Source organism: Mustela nivalis (assembly GCF_964662115.1).
Source record: "Mustela nivalis genome assembly, chromosome: 13".
Lineage (NCBI taxonomy): Eukaryota > Metazoa > Chordata > Mammalia > Carnivora > Mustelidae > Mustela > Mustela nivalis.
In genome coordinates this window covers 27397482-27420025 of record NC_139032.1, presented here as the reverse complement: position 1 = coordinate 27420025, position 22544 = coordinate 27397482, and the positions used below count along the sequence as shown (strand labels likewise).

General features: G+C 44.0%; 1 protein-coding gene across 1 annotated transcript; it reads left to right on the top strand.

The window, feature by feature from the left end:
- Positions 1 to 259: 259 nt before the first annotated feature.
- LOC309846915 (uncharacterized protein C9orf153 homolog) lies at positions 260 to 22457 on the top strand. The gene is made up of 5 exons (XM_082696569.1): positions 260 to 426; positions 645 to 712; positions 17315 to 17406; positions 18494 to 18998; positions 22196 to 22457. Exons 3-5 carry the CDS (start codon positions 17341 to 17343, stop codon positions 22420 to 22422), a joined length of 798 nt encoding a protein of 265 aa, XP_082552695.1. The 5' UTR covers positions 260 to 426; positions 645 to 712; positions 17315 to 17340; the 3' UTR covers positions 22423 to 22457.
- Positions 22458 to 22544: the final 87 nt, after the last annotated feature.

The window sequence follows — 22544 nt, the reverse complement described above, 5'->3', positions numbered from 1 at the left end:
CAAACTGCATGGTGGAAATAAATGAGCTCATCAAACTGGCTTCCATCCAAAGCTGCCAGGTGTTACCTCCTCCCCCTGCCCAAGCAGGCCTGTCAGCCCAGCCAGTGTCACTGAGCAGGTATCATTCCCTGGGGACCACTCACAGAGCTCAGAGGACAGTCAGCATCGGTCCATGGCAATCCCTTGGATGGAATCACACGGTTCCAATGCATCTCACCACTTCCTACTCCAACTGCAATCCACCTAGGGTCTTGTCTTCCTTCTCCCCTTCCATACATGCTACCTTACGTTTCAGGCGCTAGGGGCGCCCGTAAACACACGGCGGTGGTGTGGACGGCAGACAAAGCTAAGGCCGATCACCCAGGCAGTGCCTCCAGACTGGCCTAGGAACCTGCTCAGTACCTTAGCCCGTTCCCTGGAGAAGAGGTGGGAAGTAAGCCCCACTTCAGCTGCGCAGCTGTCTTTGGTATCAAAGGAAGTGAAGTGGAAATGGTGTGGAGGTGGTTGGGCACGGTTGGCATTGCCCAGGGAAACCCCAAGGACATCTGTTCCTTCTGTAGGATGCTGAGCACAACAGTGCACCCTCTTCTCTGGTTTCTGTCTTTGGGAGTCCGGATCCTCCTCTTTGGGGTTCTATCCTATAGGTCAAGTGCTGCTGCCTCCACCAAGCAAACCAGAATCAAGCAGAGATCTTCCCTGGAGCCTACACCAGGTACTGATTCCCATTTTTTAAAAATTGTCCTCTCCTGAGGCCCCCGAGCTGCCCCCACGTCCCCTGTACTGAGAGTCTGTGACACAGCAAATGGCTGACATCGCCACAAGATGTTCATTACCACTTTCTTTGTCCCTGGCTTGGGGAAGCTGGGGGCTGGCTCATTCGGAGAGGGCTCCGAGGAATGCCACTGTCCCCACGCAGATCTGTCTTGTCTGGTTTGGGCTTGCTTTTTGTGCATTTAGGCTGGCTTTCTCCGTGGGACCACGCGGCCCCCCTGCTTCATCAGCAGGTATTCATGGAGCCCTTGTGTTGGGCTGTCCACAGCGATGTCCCCCCACCCACCCAGAGGCGACCCCGCAGGAGGAGGAGAGGTAGGAGGAGGAGGAAGAGCACAGTGGCAGCAGCTGGTGGCGGCAGCAGCGGTGATAAAGCCACTAGCACTTGAGAGAACAGGTCCTGGGAGCCAGGCCGCCTTCCAGGCCCTCTGCAGGACTCAGCACGCCGAAAACTCACGCAGCTCCTGGGAGCTGACACCGCCCATTTCACATGTGGGCGTCCTGGGTCCTGCGCTCAAGCCTAGCAAAACGGACCTTGATTCTCTCAGCCACTGTGCTCAGCTGAGGAAGATAAAGCCAGTACAACCATAAACAAGACGGAGAACAATAGATGCCATTGAGGAGACTCAGGGACAGTGTCGTCGAGGAGGCTCAGAGAAGCAGGGGAGGACTCGGTGAGGGAAGAGAGGTGGGCTGCCACTGTGAGGAGAAGGGCACGGGGGCTTCGCCCAGGCGGAGCAGGTAACCAGGCACGGACACTCCGAAGTAGAGCTGCCCGATAGGGAAGCGTTGGGGACACTCACGGCTTCGGGCTGGGCTGAGAAGCCCTGAGCACTAGGCGAATGCACTTGCACACCGTGGGCCACTGAGGCTTTTGAGCGAGAGCAAGTCTGGATCGGAATTCTTTTAGGAAGGGTTGACCCAGAGTGGGTTATAAAAAATAAGACATTGGAGCACAGGATTTCTCGGGCACTGAAACTGTTCCGTGAGGTATAACAGTGGATACGTTTGTCCACACCCACAAATATACAACACGAAGTCAACCCCAAGGTAAACTAAGGACTTAATAATGTTGGTCTGGGGCGCCTGGGTGGCTCAGTGGGTTAAGCCGCTGTCTTCGGCTCAGGTCATGATCTCAGGGTCCTGGGATCGAGTCCCGCATCAGGCTCTCTGCTCAGCAGGGAGCCTGCTTCCTCCTCTCTCTCTCTCTGCCTGCCTCTATGCCTACTTGTGATCTCTCTGTCAAATAAATAAATAAAATCTTTAAAAAAAAATAATAATGTTGGTCTGGCTTGGTCAGTCAGGCTTCGGACTTGATTTCAGCTCAGGTCATGACCTCAGGGTTATAAGATGAGACCCCGCATCGCACTCCACGCTCAGCAAGGAATCTGCTAGAGATTCTCTCCCTCCTATCTCCCCCTGCTTGTGCTCACTCTCTCAAATAAGTAAATATTTGAAAAATAATAATAATACTGGTCCATCAGTTCTCATAAATGCATCACACTAATACAAGATGTTAGTAGGGGAAGCTGTGTTTATGATGGAGGGGAGGTGAATACTTTTCAAACAATTTTCTGTAAACCCGAAACTGCTCTTAAAAAAACAAAGAATTATTCAGAAGTCTTTTTTTTTTTTAAAGATTTTATTTATTTATGAAGGGGGGTGGTAGGAGAAGCACAGGGAGAGGGAGAAGCAGACTCTGTGCTGAAGGCCAAGCCGGACGTGGGGCTTGACCTCATGACGCTGAGATCATGACCTGAGCTGAAACCCACTGAGCCGCCCAGATGCCCCTCAGAAGTGTTATACCAGTTTCAGATGACAACACAATGATGCAATAGAAAAGATATCTTTTTTAGCAAAATAATCAGATTGCATTACTAAGAAACTCAGTTTTTAGAAAATTGCATTTTGAAAGCAGTCATTTCAAAGGAAGGATTGAGAGTTTCATTCATTTTCCCTGCCAAAATTTATTTTTTTTTAAAGATTTTATTTATTTATTTGACAGAGAGAGAGATCACAAGTAGGCAGAGAGACAGAGAGAGATGAGGAGAAGCAGGCTCCCTGCTGAGCAGAGAGCCCAATACAGGACTCAATCCCAGGCTCCTGGGATCATGACCTGAGCCGAAGGCAGAGGCTTAACCCACTGAGCCACCCAGGCGCCCTTCCTTGCCAAAATTTAAATAATAAAGTCATTTTTTTAAGTTGACTTAAGTAGTCTTTACACCCAATGTGGGGCTTGAACTCACAACCCTGAGATCAGGAGTCACACGCTCTTCCAACTGAGCCAGCCAACAGCCCCAGTAAAGGTCATTTTTAATAGTTGGCTGTGTACAGCCATAAAATCCACATATCAGGAAGCACTCTGGTCTTTGCGTCTGGTATCTGCCCAAGACTGATAGGCTCTCTTGGCACAGGGGCCGCCGTGGGATGGTGCCTGCCACCTTCCACAGTGTACTCCCGGAGCCATCGTCCTCACCATACTCCCCTGCCACATGTTGGTAAACAAGGCTACTCTACTGCTCTGCTCTTGGCCAGGGCCACAGACTTTTTCTGTCTCTGAGGTGCTGAACATGATGGAGCCAGAGTTCCAGTTCTGTGTAGTTATGGTCAGTAATAGCACGCTGTATTCCGTAATCACTTGTGTTATATGCATTTCCTCTGACAAGCCCAGCAGAAGGCCTGTGATAACTGAGTCCCTGCTCTGTGCCAGCCACCATGCTGTGCAAGACTCGCATGGGCAGTCAGATCCCAAAGCTGAGGAATCCAGGGAAATCCACCAGGAAAGCCCAGTGGACATTTTGGTGAGAAAATCATGTGAGAGTAAAGTCCAGATGGATCCTTGGGTCCCTGTGGCCTTTCACCTGCTTCCCAAGTGGTCCTCTTCTCACTTAGACCAGCATTTCCAAAGTGTGGAACCCCGTAATCTCTCCGGTGGGCCACAGGCATCTGGAGTTTTCAGAGGAAAATGCAATGACACAGTAGTAGGCACATGTGTATCTTGAATTGGAGATGTGAGATTGTAGTGACTTCCCAAAAACCCTATTTTGTGCTCCATGACAATTCCATATTTAAATGTTGAACATTTTCTGTAAGGACAGTGTTAATCAGATTGTCTTAAGTAACATTCATTTGACAAGATTCATTCTGGTTAATGTATTTATCACACCATTGGCTGGCATCAAATTTGCAATCTTATTTTTCTAGGATTTTATTTATTTATTAGAGAGAGAGAGAACACAAGCAGGTGGAGTGGGAGAGGGAGAAGCAGGCTGCCCACAGAGCAGGGAGCCCAATGCGGGGCTTGATCCCAAGACCAGAGATCATGACCTGAGCTGAAGGCAGGTGATTAACCGACTAAGCCACCCAGGTGCCCCTCAAATTTGCAATCTTTATTATTGCTATTGGGTAATATTTTATTCCATTTCACTTTTTTAAAAAAAGGGATTAGTGGCTCAGAAGTGTTCTCTGAAGAATAAAATAGTGATGGAAAAAGTATTTTATATCCTTGAGATCAGAAAAATCTTTCAAATACCCCAGGAAACTGTGAGTCCAGATTGATTTAGAATGTCAGGATTTATTGGGTCAAGCGAATCTGCAGGTGTGATTTTACACAAAGCCGTTGAACATTAAAACTTAATAAAAGATACATCTGGTCATGAGTTTGAGCCCCACAGTGGGTGTAGAGCTTACTTAGAAACTTAATAGGAGATGCCACAATGAAAATCTGGAAACTGAATTTAATTAGATTGGAGCTTCTGCTTGCCCGGGTCTTCCCCAGTAAAGTCACAAAACCTGGTCAGAGGGTACCAGCAAAGCTTTTGAGTTCTTCAACAGTAAAAGATAGTGACGATAAGGCACTTTTTCAGAAGAAGTACAAAAAATTGCTTTCCAGGACAAAATGATTCATTGCGGAACACAGAGTAAAGACAAAAATGGCCAACCTGTTATTCAAAAGCTTTACTTACTTAAGCAGATAGGTACATGTTACCATTCCGTTATAAACCAATCCACAAAGTTACTCACATACATTGTGTTCCATGAGAAACAAAATGAGCTGGTGGTCATACAGTTTCATTAAAGATCTTATTTTATAGAGATTTTTTTTTAAGATTTTTATTTATTTATTTGACAGACAGAGATCACAAGAAGGCAGAGAGGCAGGCAGAGAAAGAGGGAGAAGCAGGCTCCCTGAGAAGCAGAGAGCCCGATGCGGGGCTCCATCCCAGGACCTGGGATCATGACCTGAGCCGAAGGCAGAGGCTTAACCCACTGAGCCACCCACGTGCCCCTTTTATAGAGATTTTTAAAATTAATTTATTTGAGAGAGAGAGAGAGAATGTATGTGTATGAGAGTGAGGGCAGGGGCCAAAGGAAAGGGAGAAAAAATCTCAAGCAGACTCAGCTGCGCACGGAGCCTGACGCAGGGCTGGATCTCAAGACCCTGAAATCATGACCTGGGCCAATACCAAAAATCAGATGCTTAAGCAACTAAGCTACTCAGGCACCACTTTAGAGATTTTTTAAAATTTCATTTTGTCAGTTTATTTATTTAGGTAATCTCCATACCCAGCATGGGGCTCGAACTCACATACAACCTCAAGAGCTGACTGCTGACTGAACCAGCCAGATGCCCCGTTGGAGATCTTACTGCACAACGATTAATAATCTACTCTACCACAAAAGCATTTCCGGTTGCAGACGTGAGCTGGTCTACAGCTCTTGTTGTACGTGCTGTAAGTAGACACAAGGCAGGAAGCCACAGTGGTGCTTTGTTCTGTGTCACTGAACCTGCAGTGAAAAGCCATGGGATGGGTGGGTATAGACGGAAATCGATGCCCAGGTGTCCTACCGCAGCAGCCGTGGAGGGAGCCGTGCAAGAGGGCTATTGCTCCAGAAACGAAGGACCTGTCCCTGCCCACCCACACACCGTCTCACTCCCAAGGAGCTACTTCTTGAATGTGATGCTGTTTGGACAGATACTGTGGACACAGCACACAAGTTGTGGTCACCACATGTCCATCCTGCCCCGTAAAGAAATGGGGATAGCGGGATCCCATTGATGTATGTGAAGATGATGGACTGAAATCACCAGGGGTACCTGGTAGTGCAGTCGGTAAAGTGTCTGCCTTCAACTCGTGATCCCAGGGTCCTGGGATTGAGCCCCATGACAGGCTCCCTGCTCAGCGGGGAGCCTGCTTCTCCCTCTCCCTCTGCCCCACTTGTGTGTTCTCTCTCACACTCATGCTCTCTCTCAAATAAATAAAATCTAAAAACAAAAAAAGGGAAAAGAAACCACATAAGTTCAAACCTCACCTTTAGAATAAAATTGCAACACAAGGATTTCTGTTAAAAAGACAACACACAAAGTTAAGATCTGGAGAGGTGTTAACTTCAGGAACATTTTGGAAGTTGGAAGGTAGATGGATGAGAGGTTACTAAATAAAAGCTTGGCAAATGGGAGGAAACTGAGAACCAGCTGGCCCCCTTATGCCCTCGAATGCTCAAAAGGCTCCACTGCAGAAGATACCAGCTCTTTCCAGAACTAAGAGCGATGGGAGCGGTGGGGGAGAGGGTGGTTATTGAGCACGGTATGAGAAGGTGGACCCCCAGAAGCTGTCCGCCACTTCAGGCCTCTGCCTGTAACCCAGAGAATTTCTCTAGGGAGAGGTTAACACAGGGTCTGCAGACTGGGAGAGCCAGGCCCAGTAGAGGGTGTTCATATCCTACCGGAAAACAACCAGCAGTGACCCAAACAAAACAAGGGATTCTGCGAATGTGTGTATAGTAGGTGCCTGATACAGGGGCCTCTAGCCCTATGCCTGCTCTGCTTTTACCCTGTCACCATGAGATACTTAATACCTTCCAGACCAGGAGATGGGGAAGCTTACCAGCCCAGGAAAGGCCTAAAGATGCTCACATTCCAGGATCCTCCCCCAAAATGGTCCACCCAAAGCCTAAAGCCCCATCAGTGTGTGTAGCGTTTCCTGCTAGCTTTTTAGTGCCCCATTCATATTGGTGAGCGACAAGCACAGCTCAGCAGACATGTGAGGACTGCCCGTACAGATATGAAGCGGCGCCTTACCCTTTCCGGCCTTCTGCTCTGCTCTGGCCCACCCCATATCCCAGCTGATGCCCCAGCAGGGGTGGACCCTGTGCGACCCAGGACGCAGTCACAGCGGTGTCTCTGACTCCCTCGAAAGAGACCCTCGAAACTCAGAGAAGCAGAGGTCAGACGAGGCCCTGGGCGTGCGTGGAGCTGTTTTCCACTGGAGCCTGCATCTGACTGGGCTTGGTCTCAACAGCCACTGCGCCACCATCAACTGTGAGACCACCACTGACTGCAGCCTACATCCTGCTTTTCAGAGCTGTTAAGGTGTGAAGTTGATACTATACAGCAGTTATCAAGCAAGGCATGTGGTGTAAGGACTGGTTATTAGTATGAAGACCTAAGGATGTTGTAGGGAGTTGAGGGCTGGATGCATTCGAGAAAGTGAACCTGGAACTTGGGTTTTCAATTCAGGGAAAGAGCCTTTGCTGAAGGTGGTTTTTGTGACCTTGTCATTCTGCTGGAGTATGGTGAAAGGTTTTTTTAAAGATTTTATTTAAGAGAGAGATCACAGGTAAGCAGAGAGGCAGGCAGAGAGCGGGGAGGGGGGGGGTAGGGAAGCAGGCTTCTCACTGAGCAGAGAGCCCAGGACCAATCCCAGGACCCTGAGATCATGACTTGAGCTGAAGGCAGAGGGTTTAACCCACTGAGCCACCCAGGTGCCTACTTCTTTGCTGTTTTGTTGTAGCAGTAAGCTTATAGTTCTAACAGCTAACTCCTTTATTGTCATATTGGGTTCAAGAGGGAGAGAGAAAACGCTGCATGTCCAGTTTTATATTAAAAAATATTCTTGGGGTGCCTGGGTGGCTCAGTCAGTCAGGCGTCCAACTCTTGGTTTTGGTTCAGGTCATGATCTCAGGGTCATGAGATGGAGTCCTACGTCAGGCTCTGTGCTGGGTGTGGAGCCTGCTTCAGATTCTCCCTGTCCCTCTCCCTTCTGCCCCTCCCCCGATTCATTCACCCTTTCTCTCTCTTTCTCTCTCACTCTATTAAAAAAAAAAATTGAGAAGAACTTTCTTTTCTTTTTTTTTTTTTAAGATTTTATTTATTTACTTGACAGAGAGAAATCACAAGTAGATGGAGAGGCAGCAGAGAGAGAGAGAGAGAAGGAAGAAGGCTCCCTGCTGAGCAAAGAGCCCGATGCGGGACTCGATCCCAGGACCCTGAGATCATGACCTGAGCCGAAGGCAGCGGCTTAACCCACTGAGCCACCCAGGCACCCAAGAAGAACTTTCAAATATTGTTTCCAGTATCCTCAGAAGGGCCTAGCCCATGACTGAGCACATACAGATACAAGAAGACATAAGGTTATCTTTCTTTCCCATATGTGCTTCTTTCTCCTCAAAACAGGAAGTCAGCCGTGTCCTCACAGAATTGTTTTGACATTATGAAAGGAATATATGCTTACCATATAAAAACTTTAAGCAAGGGACGCCTGGGTGACTCAGTGGGTTAAAGCCTCTTCCTTCGGCTCAGGTCATGATCTCAGGGTCCTAGGATCGAGCCCCGCATCGGGCTCTCTGCTCAGCGGGGAGCCTGCTTCCTCCTCTCTCGTTGCCTGCCTCTCTGCCTACTCTGTCTGATCTCTGTCTGTCAAATAAATAATTAAAATCTTAAAAAAAAAAAAAAAACTTTAAGCAAAATGCACACTATTGATAAAGAGTAGAGGGCAAATCTCCCCTTCTGTCCCCTTCCTATTCCCTCTCTTCTGTTGAAATTGGTACATGTCCTTCCAGATGATTTGCTACGAATTGACAACTGTGCTTACATATCCGCTTTATATACAGGGAACATATTTTAGCAATATGGTTCTCCACACGGCAGCCAGAGCGTTCCTTTACAAAGATAAGTCAGAGCCTGTCACAGAGCCTGCAGTGGCTCCCCAGTGCCCTCTGAGCAAAGCCAAAGTCCGTGTCTGCCTGCAAGGCCCCCCGGGTGACAGGTGCCCTCGTCCCCCCCCCCCTCCCTGTGTTCCACTCCCCTTGAAGCCTGCTCTTCCTCCAGTGAGCCAAGCACATGGCCCTAGCCCTGGCTGGTCTCCTGGAAGCTTCTCCCCTCCAGATATGCTCAGGGCTCACACCTCCTACAAGTCTCTCACAGATGTCACCTTTCCAATTTAAAAGTTCCATCCGGCCCCCCAGCACTACCATTCCCCCTTTGGCCCTTTTATATTTTACTTCCTCTAAGAGCCCTCTGACTTTCAAACTTACTAATTCATTTATTAGCTAGATGATTTTCTGTGTGCCACCCCTTGCTGGCATGTGAGCTCCTGTTTCTTTTGCTTGTCCGTGTCTCTGTCCCCAGGGCCAAAGCTGTGCCTGCTTGAGAACCAGGTAGGTGTTCAATGAGTTATTTGTAAATGTTTTAGAAATTTTTCCTTATTATTTGCATTCCGTTTACCTTTGTATTTTTAAAGCCTAGTCCAGTAGACCTTATGAACACTAAGTGTTGTTGGATTGGTGCTGTCTTACAGCCGAACACCCAGTCAAGAAGGAAGGAGGGATGGAGAGAGGATTGAGACAGAGAAAGGAAGGACGAGTGGACGCAAACCTCCAGTGAGCGCCACCTAGTGGCGGGATGGCGTCACAGCCTCTCTGGGCAAAAAACAGATTTGTGTAAATAAGATAAAGTAGTATTTCTTACCTTAAGACTTTTATTTTTTTAAGATTTTATTTGCTTATTTTTTAATTAGAGAGGGGGTGCGCACATGTACTCTTTGGGTAGGCTCTGGAGAGTGTGTCCTTGAGGACAGGGATGGAAAGTACGTCCTTGGAGACTGGCTCCAAGTATTTGATAGTGACAAGCATTTAAATGCCTATTTAGACAATTTTTTAAAAAAACTTTTTCAAGGAAATCCAGGTTCCTCAACCCTCACTACTGAAGCTGATAATGAAAACAAATAATAGAATAATCCTTACAAGTTATTAAGTGGGTATGGGCCCCGGTGCTTTTCCATCTGGTCCCCCAGGCAAGCTCCCTCTTGGGAACTGTGAGTAACTGTCTTTTCCGTGGCAGTTGTCCCCTGGTCTGTTGGCCTTAGCCTCAGCTTTTCTAGTCATACACTACGCAGTTGACCCTTCAACACCATGGGTTTGAATTGTGTGGGATCCCTTACATGCGGATTTTTTTCAAATTTTCTTATTTAAATTCAATGTAAATAACATAGAGTGTATTAGTAGTTTCAGGGGTAGAATTTAGTGATTCCTCAGTGGCAGGTAACACCCAGTGCTCACGACATCAAGTGCCTTTCTTCGTGTCCGTCACCCAGTTACCCCATCCCCCCGCCCACCTCCCCTCCAGCAACCCTGTTTCCTACAGTTCAGCGTCTCTTATGGTTTGCCTTCCTCTCAATTTTCATCTTATTTTATTTTTCTTTCCTTCTCCTGTATTCATCTGTTTTGTTTCTTAAATTCCACCTGTGAGCGAAATCCTATGGTGTTTGTCTTTCTCTGACTGACTTTTTTCGCTTAGCATAATACCCTCCAGTTCCATCCTTGCCGTTGCAAATGAGGGGTTTTTTGATAAATACAATACAGTGCTGTAAATGTGTTTCCTCTTCCTTATGATTTTCTTTTCTCTAGCTTATTTTATTGTAAGAATATTGTCTATAATAATATATAAAGTCTGTGTTAATCGACTGTTTTCAACAAAGCTTTTGATCAACAGTAGGCTCTTATTAGTTAAATTTTTCAAGACTCACAAATTACACACAGATTTCTATCTTGGGGTGTGTCAGCACCCCTAATCCTTATGTTGTTCAAGGTCAACTGTATTTAAAAATCAGCCCGCAGGGTTGGCACAAGGAAGAGAGGAGTCCTGACTCCTTAGACTCTGTCCCGTGTTGTCTTCCTCCTACAAAGCTGTGCCAGCTGCCCCGAATTCAATGTGGCTCCCCCACGCGGAGAAAAAGGGATAGATGCCCCCAGGCAGGTCAGCTCCACGCCAGGCCTGGAGCAAGGAGTCTCAATTTTCTCATGGCATCTTTCCCTAGCAGGAGGCCCTGGGGGTACGCCTCTCAGGGCTGGGGGCAGGCTGGGGGGCCGCACATTGAATTCTAGGGTTGAAGCAGAAATGAGAACATGTTCTTGTAGCAATAATGTCAGGGAACAACCATCAGGGCCAAAGGCTTACTAGATGAGTTGGTGGACTTTTCATGAGAAATCATTAGTGAAAGAACAAGATGCAAAAGGTGATCTCAGTTCTGTGAATCTTTGATACTTATGACTATGCATATATGGCAATATGTGATATAGAAATACAGAGAAAAATAAATTTAAGTATAAGGTTTCCTGATGAAGGGGTTAATGAAAGAAGGTAGGGAAGGGGGAAGGAGCCACAGGAAACCCAAATAAAAACACACTGAGAGGGCGCCTGGCTGGCTCGGTCAGTTAAGCCGCTGCCTTCAGCTCAGGTCATGATCCCAGGGTCCTGTGTCTAGCCCCGCATCGGGCTCTGCTCAGCAGGGAGCCTGCTTCCCCCTCTCTCTCCCTCTGTCAAATAAATAAATAAAAATCCTTAAAAAAAAAAGCACACTGAAAACTGCATGTGTGACAAGATCATATGGATGCACGATAGCACAATATAATTAGCATAAAAAAAAATCTGAGATCTTGGGGGCTCCTGGCTGGCTTAGTGGGTAGATCCGGCCACTCTTGATCTCCGAGTCATGAGTTTGAGCCCCACATTGGGAGGTAGAATTTACTTTAAAAAAAAAAGAAAAAAAAATTCTTTTAAATATTCCGAAGTTCTGAAGTAGGGCTGCTTGGTTTAAACCCAGATTTACTACTACTTAGCCCTGTTATGTCAGGCAAAGTGCTGCTCCTCTCTATACCTCCATTTCCAGATCTGTAAAATGGAGATCATAATTGTGCTTATGTCCAACAGCTGTTGAGAGGATTATATGGAAAAATTCATTTATGCTCTTAGAACCATGTCTGGCACGCATAGTGAGTATTCACCAAACACTCTGGCTAGTGTTCACAGTCATTACCAACAGTCAGTACTCCCAGTCTGCATGCCCTGGCACCTCTGTTCCCTCTAGCACACAGCTCAGGGCACTGAACTGCTCCATCATCACAGATGCTGAGCCCAAATACTACCGTAAATTTCTAACCACCGAGGTTGCCTTTAATATGCACCCCACGGACCACTGCCCCTCTGTTTATACAGTTTCTCTCCAAGCAGATCACAGTATAATTGACCCATTTGGGGAGCTCTGTCTTTTCATTTGTTTCCTTTTTTAAGACAGCTTTATTGGGGTATAATTTACTTACAATAAGATTTACTACTTTTAGCACACAAGTCAACCGACTTTTAATACATTTACAGACTGGTTCAACCATCCCTGGAGTCTGATTTTAGGACTTCTCTTTGGATTTATTTATTTATTTATTTAGAAAGATTTTATTTGTTTGTTTGTTTGTTTGTTTGCTTGTTTATTTTTATTTATTTTTTTATTTGAGAGGGAGAGAGAAAGACAGAGAGCACAAGCTGGTTGAAGGGCAGAGGGAAAAGCCGACTCCCGGCTGAGCGGGGAGCCTGCTGAGGGTCTTCATCCCAGGACCCTGGGATCCAGACCTGAGAGGAAGGCAGACTTAAGTGACTGAGCCGCCCAGGCGCCCCTAATCAGGTCCATTTTAAAAACACTGAAATCCTTTGGAACCATCCCTTGTCTTTCTTTTTATCAGAGCTATGCATTGCTCCTTTTGCTGGCTATCTGTTTATGGCTATCGCCTTTTGTTCCACTTTCTCATGGGACTCTCAAAGAGCTTTTCTAGGCCAAAAGCAACTAACAAAGGGAGAGATCAGGGGGTTATGCATGGCTTCAGGAATTTTTTGTGGATCCAGAGCGGAATGAGAATTTCCTCTTCAAGCCCTTCGACTATTTTTCTATTATTTTTTTTCCTAATGAGTTGTTTATCTTTTTCTTAATGGTTTAAAAAGCTCTTTATACATCAAATATATTTATCAGAATTGGGCTGGGGAGGACAGAAACCCAAATATAAATGATCATAAGCAAAGGGGAAATTTGGGGCAAACATAACTGTAATGCAGGAGGTACATCATTGTGATAGTTTCAGGAGAGATAGTTTCTCTGCATTTGTCTGCCTTACCTCTGATTTTCTTCTGCACATTATCTTAATTCTTTTTATTTCTTGTTATTATAAACAATGCTGCATAAAGAGCTTGGTTCTTAATTTATAAACTTGGCCAACAATTTTTGCAGGAAAAATTTCAAGAAACTCAACTGTAGAGTCATAAAAAAATTTTTTTTGAATGTTAATAGATATTGTCATGTTGCCAAGAAGGCTGTATTCTTCCAGGTGTTCTATACGCTTGCCTCTTTTCCAAACAGCTCATCAACATGAAATAATTTTAATGTTTTTATCTTTGCCATTTTGGAGTCTTAACTGTATTCTTAACTTACCTATACCTCCATCCCCAGTTTGTAAGGTGGGGCTGATAATAGCATCTAGTCATTTTTATGAATAGCAAGTTAGTTAATACATTAAAGAACTCAGAGCAGTGTCTGACACATTGTAAACACTGTATCTATTTGCAGTTATTATTTTCCTTGACATTATGTGGTTCCATGTCTATCATTCTTACTACTTTTTCAGTTACGATAATTATTATGGGCCTTTCATTTAGCAAAGTTAAAAAATTATACCTTTTAATATTTTGTTGTTTTCTTCTTTAGTAGGAGCAAGTATATGTATGTTGGTTCTTTACTATTTTTTTTATTATTATCATCTTCTATGCAGCCCTAAAGCCTTTGTTCTTTTTTTTCCCCAATATATTCTATTGTCTTATCCCTTCTTTTTCACAGAACCCACATTTTATTTTCTCTCAGCGCATGGAGAATTTTTTTAAAGATTTTTTTAATTAAGCTTTTTATTTTAATTCCCATATTGTTAATGTAGAGTGTACAATATAGTGATTCAACAATTACTGAGAGCATGGAGAATTTTGATTATAAAATTGTCTTGTTTTTTTGAGTAATTTGTCCATAAACTAAGCATTTTAAAATTTATTATGACAAATTGCAAACAAAAGTAGAATTGCAAAAAATGTGGAGATAAGTATATAATTTAAAAATTGAAGGAAAAGTAGAAAAATATCATAAATTTCAATGAAACAGTTACACGATTGTCAACCGTGGTTCCATGTTTTGTCTTAGAATATCCTTAACCTAGATTTTACTTGTTTTATACTTCTCCTCCAGTGTGTTTTTGTCCTATATTGTGACATCTATTTAGCATACTGGATCCTTTCTGTTAGGTCTGTTATTAAATGAAACGAGACTGAGACAAAGTGAAAGTTATTTAAAAGCTTTATTTTCTGATAAGTATTAGAAGTTAGACTGATCTGGCAGGGGAATGAGACTGAAACAAAGTTAAAGTTATGCAAAGCTCTATTCTATGCTAAGCATTAGAAGTCAGACTGACCGGTCAGGGCCATCTCTGAAGAGAGCGACCACCCCCAGCTTACAGGCTCAAGAATTGACCTGTCAGGGACACCTCCGAAGAGGGCGACCCCTCCCCATCTTACAGACTACCTTTTATAGAGCCAAAGTAGCCAATGAGATTGTAGTCATGTTAGGTCACACTCAGGTGGCCAATTGAATTACAATTTACCCTATAGTACCTGTTTGACCCCACCTATTTCTCTGGTCAGAATTAGTGCTCAAGGTTGGCGCCCAAATGGCGGGGTTTACATTCTTTGGTGGTTAGGGAAAAAGTACGTGTGTTTCTTACTGATTGGATGTCTCCACCTGGCCCAACTCGTCCTTGTATTCTGGGCTCTGTTATCAGGAACTAGCTGACCATATTTTACTGGTTTCCCAGACTTGCTTCTCAGTAAGTTCCTCTGGGGGGAGGGGGGCAGGGTCAGTTTAAGTTTTACTGCACAAACAACAAAATGGCTTTTAACCAAGGTGGAGTGGCTCTGGCTAAATAGGCCCTTACACTTTCCACTATCATTAATCGTTCACTATCATTCAGTATTTCCCTGGAAATTGTTTTTCTCCATCTTAGGTAAAGTTTCTGTTAATATATTTTTTTAAAATTTTTATTTATTTAAATAATCTCTGTGTGCAAACTGGGGCTTGAACACACGATCCTGAGATCAAGAGTCACACGGTATTCTGACTGAGCCCGCCAGGTGCCCGGATGTCTGAGACACATATGAAAATGTTCATGGATTATAAAGGCAAAGTTGAGTGGATTTCTATCAGTTACACACAAGTAGCATTCAGATCGAGTAAACAAAATATTACCAGAGCTGTGGAATTCTCATGTTCCAGTACAGACCCCTCCCAAGGTAAACGCTATCCTGACTCCTAACCTTATAGATTGTTTGCTTATATTTGAATGTTACATACATTGTAACATAAAGTACAGAATCTTTTGCTGAAGAGTATTCCACTGTAAAATGAAAAAGCACAACTTATCCTTTATACTGTGGGTGGGCATTGGGTTTGTTTGACCTCTCATTCATTTAGGATGCTGAAGTTGTTTTCAGTCTGTTGCTGTTACAAAGTTGTTGCCGTGAATAACCTCAGTTATGTTTCATTGGCATCTATGGAAATGTTTTTCAAAATGTAAGAATAGATATTTAGGAGTAGGAATCCTAGGTTCAGAGAATATATGCATTTGTAGTTTTCCCTCACAAGCAACCTTGCCCTACTGCTAGAAGATTCTTACTTCTGAAGTCCATTCTTCTCTTGGCTGCTTGAAGTTCATCAATCAACTGATAGTTCTCTCAAGAAGGACTCATGGGAACAATATTTCCTGAGTTCTTGCAAGATCAAAATTTTTTCTTGAGCTTTAATTCTTTCTTTTTCTTTTTCTTTAAAGATTTTATTTATTTATGTGACAGAGAGAGATCACAAGTAGGCAGGCAGAGGAGGGGGGAGCAGGCTCCCCACTGAGCAGAGAGCCCAGTGTGAGGCTCAATCCCAGGACCCTGAGATCATGACCTGAGCTGAAGGCAGAGGCTTTAACCCGCTGAGCCACCCAGGCGCCCCAAGCTTTTATTCTTTCAAACATAGCTTGGATATATAGGAAAAATCCTTGGCTCAAACGTTGTTTTTTGTGTGTGTGTTTTTGTCTGACTGTTGCTATAGATAAAACTAAGGCTTCTTTTCTTTTTTTCCTGAAACTCAATTACTTTACTAGAATATGTTTTAGTGCTAGCCATTCTAATATATTTTTTGTTTTGATTTTTTTAAAGATTTTATTTATTTATTTGACAGAGAGAGATCACAAGTAGGCAGAGGCAGGCAGAGAGAGAGGGGGAAGCAGGCTCCCTGTTGTACAGAGAGCCCGATGTGGGGCTCGATCCCAGGACCCTGAGATCATGACCTGAGCTGAAGGCAGAGGCTTAACCCACTTAGCCACCAAGGCGCCCCATCCATTCTGATATTTTAATAGACAGATTCAAATCCTTAATTCCAGGAAAATCTTCCTGAATTTTAATTTTAAATATTTTTCTATTCTATGATTTAGGGTTTTTTCTTATGGGGTAACCAGTTCGATATTTTGCATCTCCTTAGTCTATCTTTCATAACTATCATTTTTTCTCCAAATCATTTTTAACAGTCTTATTAACAAACAATTCACACACCATTAAATTCTTTCAAAGAGCACAGTTCAATAATTTTAAGTATATTCAGAGAGTTGTGCAACCATCACCCAATCAATTTTAGAATTTTTATCACCCCCCCCCAAAAAAACCCAGATTGATTAGCAGTCGTTCCCCATTCCTGCATGCCCCCCAGCCTTAGGCTAGTTCCTGTTAATGTACTTCCTGTCTCTAAGGATTTGCCTATTTTATAAATTTTATGTCAATGCAATCCTACAATATGTGGCCTTTGGTGAATTGCTTATTTCACTTAGCCCAATTTTTCAAGGTTTATCATGCTGTAGCATATATCAGAACTTCATTACCTGTCATCCATGAATAGCATTCATTTTATTTTATTTATTTATTTTTAAAGATTTTATTTATTTATTTGACAGACAGATCACAAGCAGGCAGAGAGGCAGGCAGAGAGAGAGAGCAGAGAGCTGAGCGGAGAGTCCGATTCGGGGCTTGATCCCAGGACCCTGAGATCATGACCTGAGCCAAAGACAGAGGCTTAACCCACTGAGCCACCCGGAGCCCCGGATTCTTTTAATTAGTATTAAATGCCAGAGCATATAGGTCAGATACGAATTTGTTTCAGAGAAAATATTTGGTTGGCATGTAGTCATTTGATAGACCTATGGTAAGAAGAGAACAAAAGAAAACTTAAAATGGTATAAAATTCTAACAAGTGTCCCACTTACAAAGTTCTGGGCATGTAAAAAGCGTTATCCATGCCCCTCCCTCCTGCTCTGTACTTGGCTGGATTGTTCATCTTTCACTCTGCCTCCTCTTCTACTGCTTTCTCAGGAATCAGAGGACAAAGTCCCCTCACGATGTTTCTTAGTAATGACACCAATCCGGAGGAAGGCGAGGCGGCGGCGGAGTCTCCCGGGTGTTCGGTAGGTGCTTACAATTCTGCAGTACTCCACAGGGCAAACGATATTCAAAAATTGTGACAGTTTGGGAAAAAAAAATTGTAACACTTTGAGCTACCGCAATACCCGGTGATGTTCCGATATGGTGGTGGGGCGGGCAGGGAATACGGACATTCCCCTTCATCGACTGACTGATGCTCTTTGGTTACAGTGAAATGCAGCGTTTCCAGGGCAGGTGCGTGTGAGAGCTAGGCTGTGTCCACGATAACGGCCGTCTTTTGAAAAGGCCATTCTCCCACCTGGGTCCACTTGGTATTTGTTGCTCTGGCACAGAACGGCCTGGGAGTGAAGGGAAAGTGCCCTGGGCTGATGACCCAAATTTGGGCTCTCACTTTGGCCTTTCTGGTCTTCCAGTTAGTTGAATGGCCTAAGAACTTCCTTAGGAATATTGGAGTTGGTAGGCAAGATGCCGGAGAAAATGCGATTTTATTCCTTCAGGATAGGATTTTGGATAAGGAAGGGGTTCTAAGGAATTCTTTATTGTTATCTCTGCCAACAACTATTCTCAAACATTCCGCCAACACTCTTTGCTTCGGTAAACTATCCCAATGAATAGGGACTCTTAGAGCTTCCTTTGCATTGCATTCCGGAACATTCTGAGCCCTTTGGACACTGGGATGAAGCTTTGATATCTGTATTATCTGGCTCTCTTTCTTCCCTAAAAGAAATGTAGCCTTAATAAAGAAGAAAAAGAAAGAAACAAAGCCTTACTCCAAACAAAGGCTGTAAGCCTCCACAGCTCGCTCTGTCGCTCTCTCTCTCCATGGCAGCCCATCATACTTTACTTTGGGAAGATCTTACAGACTTTCCCATCCAAGTCTAACGGGCCGTTTCATGGTTTAAGTGATGCGTCTAATAATACCCCTTTCTGGGAATGACTACGAGATTTGACATTGCCACTCTTAACTCAGGTTCATTAGGCAGAGATACCCTCCAAAGACAGATGCTTCTGTTTTCATGGTTCCTTGTATCCTTTTGTTCCAGTGTTTGTGAGTCTACCAGTTACATTTTCATCCAGTCTCCTGACTCCCCGCCTTTTTCCCTCCCGCAGCTGCCAGAATTGTATGCTTCTGTCAAGGACTTTATTAAGGAGAGCAAGAAATCAAATCTCCCCAAAACTCACAGTATTTCACCGAGCAAAGCACAGAAAATGCTTAGTCAAAACCTGAATGCCATGTCAATGAGTGGAACCGACGACGTGAGGGAAGAAGACCCCCAGCCTCTCTTCGTGTGCGAGGTGGTGAGAAGAGAGGGGGAGAAACCAGACTCTGTGACCGAAATCCTGTACCGAAGCTTGTTGACACCCTCGCTCTCTCCGGTGGAGAGACTCACCAAATCCCAGCAGAGGCTCTTCGGGCATGGGGTTCCTCCTCCCGCACACACTTTTCCCTATGAGATTCTCATCGAGCACTCCAAATCCTCATCACCGGTCCCTGTCCCCGTAAAGGAGAAGACTCCGGGTGCCAACACATTAGGCATGCTGGGCATTTCCAGGATCAGGCCAGAAAATTTTGTCTTTGCAGACAGAATTGCTAAGTACTTCTTAGTTGATCCAGGTAATCTAAACAGATGAGGCTATGTGGGGGGAAATTCGTGGAAATCTTATTGCAACATTTACATAGGTTATGAGAGCTGGAATAGTCAAACGGTGACCTATGGGAATCTTGCAGTTCTGCGACTCGTGGCTGATGTGCCTGCTGCCTACAGTGCCAATGGGAAGTAGAGAAAAGAGACTGGAACATTCCAGTCTCCCAAAGGAGTATTTTGGGTGTGATACTTAAAGTCACTTTTCTAATATTAGCTAGTTAAACTTGGACTCTAAGTCACCCATAACTATTATGAACTTAGCCAATTGTTTACTGAATAATGGCTTATTTTTCTAAAGTATCTTGGCTTTAGTGCAATTGAGAGGCGGTATTTTTAGATATTTTTTCAGGAACTCTTCCCTTTCATTATTGATACATCTCTACAAACAACGAGAGGAAACTCCTCCCTTCATTTCTGACACTTTAATAGGAAGATGTTCTTTTAAAAAAAAACTATTAAGAAAAAGTTGAAAATATATAAAATATATGATGGTGAGTTTCAATGAGAAGGTCTTCATTTTCCTTAATTTGAGGGAGGTAATAATTTGTCATTCTAGGTAGCTGTAAAAAATAGATTAAGTCAATGATATGAAATATTTGAACCTTCCTGAAGTAGGTTCTTGACTCAAGATAAAACCATTTGCACAGCAAATATTTTGACAGCACGATTTTTTACTAAAAGTAGTGGGAGAGTCAGAGGAACAAATTCAAAGGCATAGATTGATTACTCTGCTCATATTTGGTCCAAGATGCCAGAACAGTCTTTGCTATAACTCCCCACACTGATGTCTTGACAGAGTCTAATGCAGGTTTCAGATCCCTTTGATAGAGTCAGACTTTGTGTGTTCTGGAGCCCAGGCAGGAGTAGAAATTGTAGGAATGGCCTCGCTAATCCACAGAAGTGCATGAGGTAAAGTCTGGGACCAGAAAGGAAAAAGTATGGAAAATATTAGGAATTAATTAGTCCTGCCAAAGAGCCTATTGAAAAAGTGCTGAGGGCTTTGGATATCTGATAGGGATATTTATGGTTTTGCCATCGACGGAGCCAAATTGCCCTTTATTACCAATGTATGGCTTGTCTCCTTGCTACATAACTTCTAGAGGTCTCTCTTGTGGCCTTCCAGACTCTGTTGGGGTTTCTTCTCTGTCTTCATGACCTCGTTTCCTCAGATCCTATAGGCAGAATTTCAAGTACACATCCTGTCTATTCAAGGAATATGCATGAAGCCAGGTGTAGGCATCCAAATGGAGACCATCCAGTAATCTCTTAGGTTTAATTGGTGTTGCAACAATTCATCTTTTACTCTCCTATATTGTCTGGTATTACTATCATTTTATCAGCCAGACAGTCCCTAAAGTATTCTCAGCCATGAGGACTTTAGGGATCTTGGTATACCAAAGAATATTATAGAACATATCCTTACGAGTATCAAGCACTGGGGAAGGAAAAGAGAATGGGTGCTACCATTTTGTCCTTCTATCATATCAGCTCCTCTTGCTCAGGCTGAATACTGTGGGACTATGTAGGTTAGGAATGTGTTTGACCAAACATGACAGAGAAACCAAATAAAGATTATTTTTCTTATGTACTTAGAAGTCTGGAGGTAGACAGACAAATGTTGGAGCAATGCTTTTGCTATTGTCAAGGACCCAGGCTCCACCGTCTTTTTGTGTACAGCTTTTGTCTTCATGGTCAAAAGATGCTTCCTTCACCTCCAGGTACTATGGCCACATTCCAGGCAGCAAAAGAGGGCTAAGAAGAAGGCCACATTGGCTCTTCATGTCTTCTTTTAATAGGGAAGCCAAACTTCCTCAGAACACTCCTCCTCCAGAGACTTCTCCCTACACCTCATTGGTCAGAATTGTGTCCAAGAGCTGCCCCTTACTGCTGGGTGGTGAATAGAGATCTTAGCTTTTCATCCTCTGTGGTAGAGGAAGACAGAAGAGGATTGCAGTGGGTATGCAGTGAGCCAACTATCTGTAGTGTGCACCACAGATCACAGCATAAAGCTCTGTAGTAATCAAAGTCATCAGTTTTGTGGGCTTCTCTTGTCAAATTCATCCTTCTGTTCCTTCTTTTAACCAGATCTCCCAATGCCAAGTCTGCTAAAAATCTTGTCAAATTTCTGACACTTGGTAATTGCCCCTAGGGAGACATTGTTGACCACCAGTGTTCAACACCAAAAGCTTGCTGCAATATCTGTTCCACTAGGGAAGGTAGGAACTCAGGGGACAGTCCCTGGCCCCAGTCTCCTACTTCAAGCACTTACAGAATGTATACTGAAACTTGGGCCCTTCCAGGACAGGGCTGGAAGCCTGATTCGTGCAGGGAACATCTCTGGACCATAGTGGATCTGCTCAAGTATCACCATACAGAGAGAATGATAAGAGAGAATTAAACCAGCCCTCCTGCTTGTTTGCTGTATCCATTATTCACCTTCTGTTCCTCAAACTCATCCCCTTGACTCTTGGGCCTCTGGTTTGACACTCAAGTCTCTACCTCACGCCTTGCTCTTTTTTTGTTGCTGTTCTTTTTTGGGGAGGGAGATGGTTTACGTTTTGGTTAGTCATTAAAGAAACTGAAAGGAAGGGAAAGGGAAATGACAGCTGAGTAAGAGCATATGCAGGTATCATGGCCTGACTTTCCATGCTTCATTGGCTTCTTGAAGGGATTATAATTACGAGCGATGCCCCAGGTTGGTAGGTCCTGAAAGAGTAGCTAGCCACGGCCCTTTATACCCAGGGCTTAAACCAGCATCTTGGAAGAAATGACACTAACAACCTATGCACTTCTGATGAATCTTTGTCCTTGTTTTAAACACTCATCAGGATCCTTTTCTCCTCTCTCTCGATCTCTTGATCTCAGTGCTCTGTAGATCTCTCCATTTGTCCATTATTATCCAGGTACTGAATGAGACTCCTCCACCTGCTAGTGTCTGCTCCAGCCCAGTTAGCGAGGCCCACCCAGTTCCCCATTTGGAGGAGGGCTTTAGACAGATGAACACCATAGGTGCCTGCTTCATTTGTAAAGCTCTAGAAACAGGCTTTCTACCAAAAGGGAGAGACTCAAGTTCATCAAAGTTTCATTCTGTCCAAGAAGCATCTCTGAATAACTGAAGGTTAAATAACACCTTCATGTAATTCTTTGAAAATGTGATTCTTTGCAGAGAAACAATTCATGGATCTAAGGGATCTGGAATGGAGATACTACAAGGGGCTCGCGTCATGGAAGCACCGTACTAAAGATCCATTTGTAGACATAAAATACGATAGTGAGAAGAGATTCGTGGACAGCCAGCAGATGCCTGGTGTCATCTGCCCCCCTGTAGTTTGTAGGTCTTTATTCATTTACCCTCAGGTTGATTATCCCCCCAAAAATGCAGCTTCTTCTTAAATGAAATATGTTGTTTATTAAAATACTTTGGACATGGGTTTTGTTTTTGAACTTATATGTGAAAAGTAAAGAAGCAGATGGGACATAGGAGCCAAGTCTATACAATATTGATGTAAAATCCA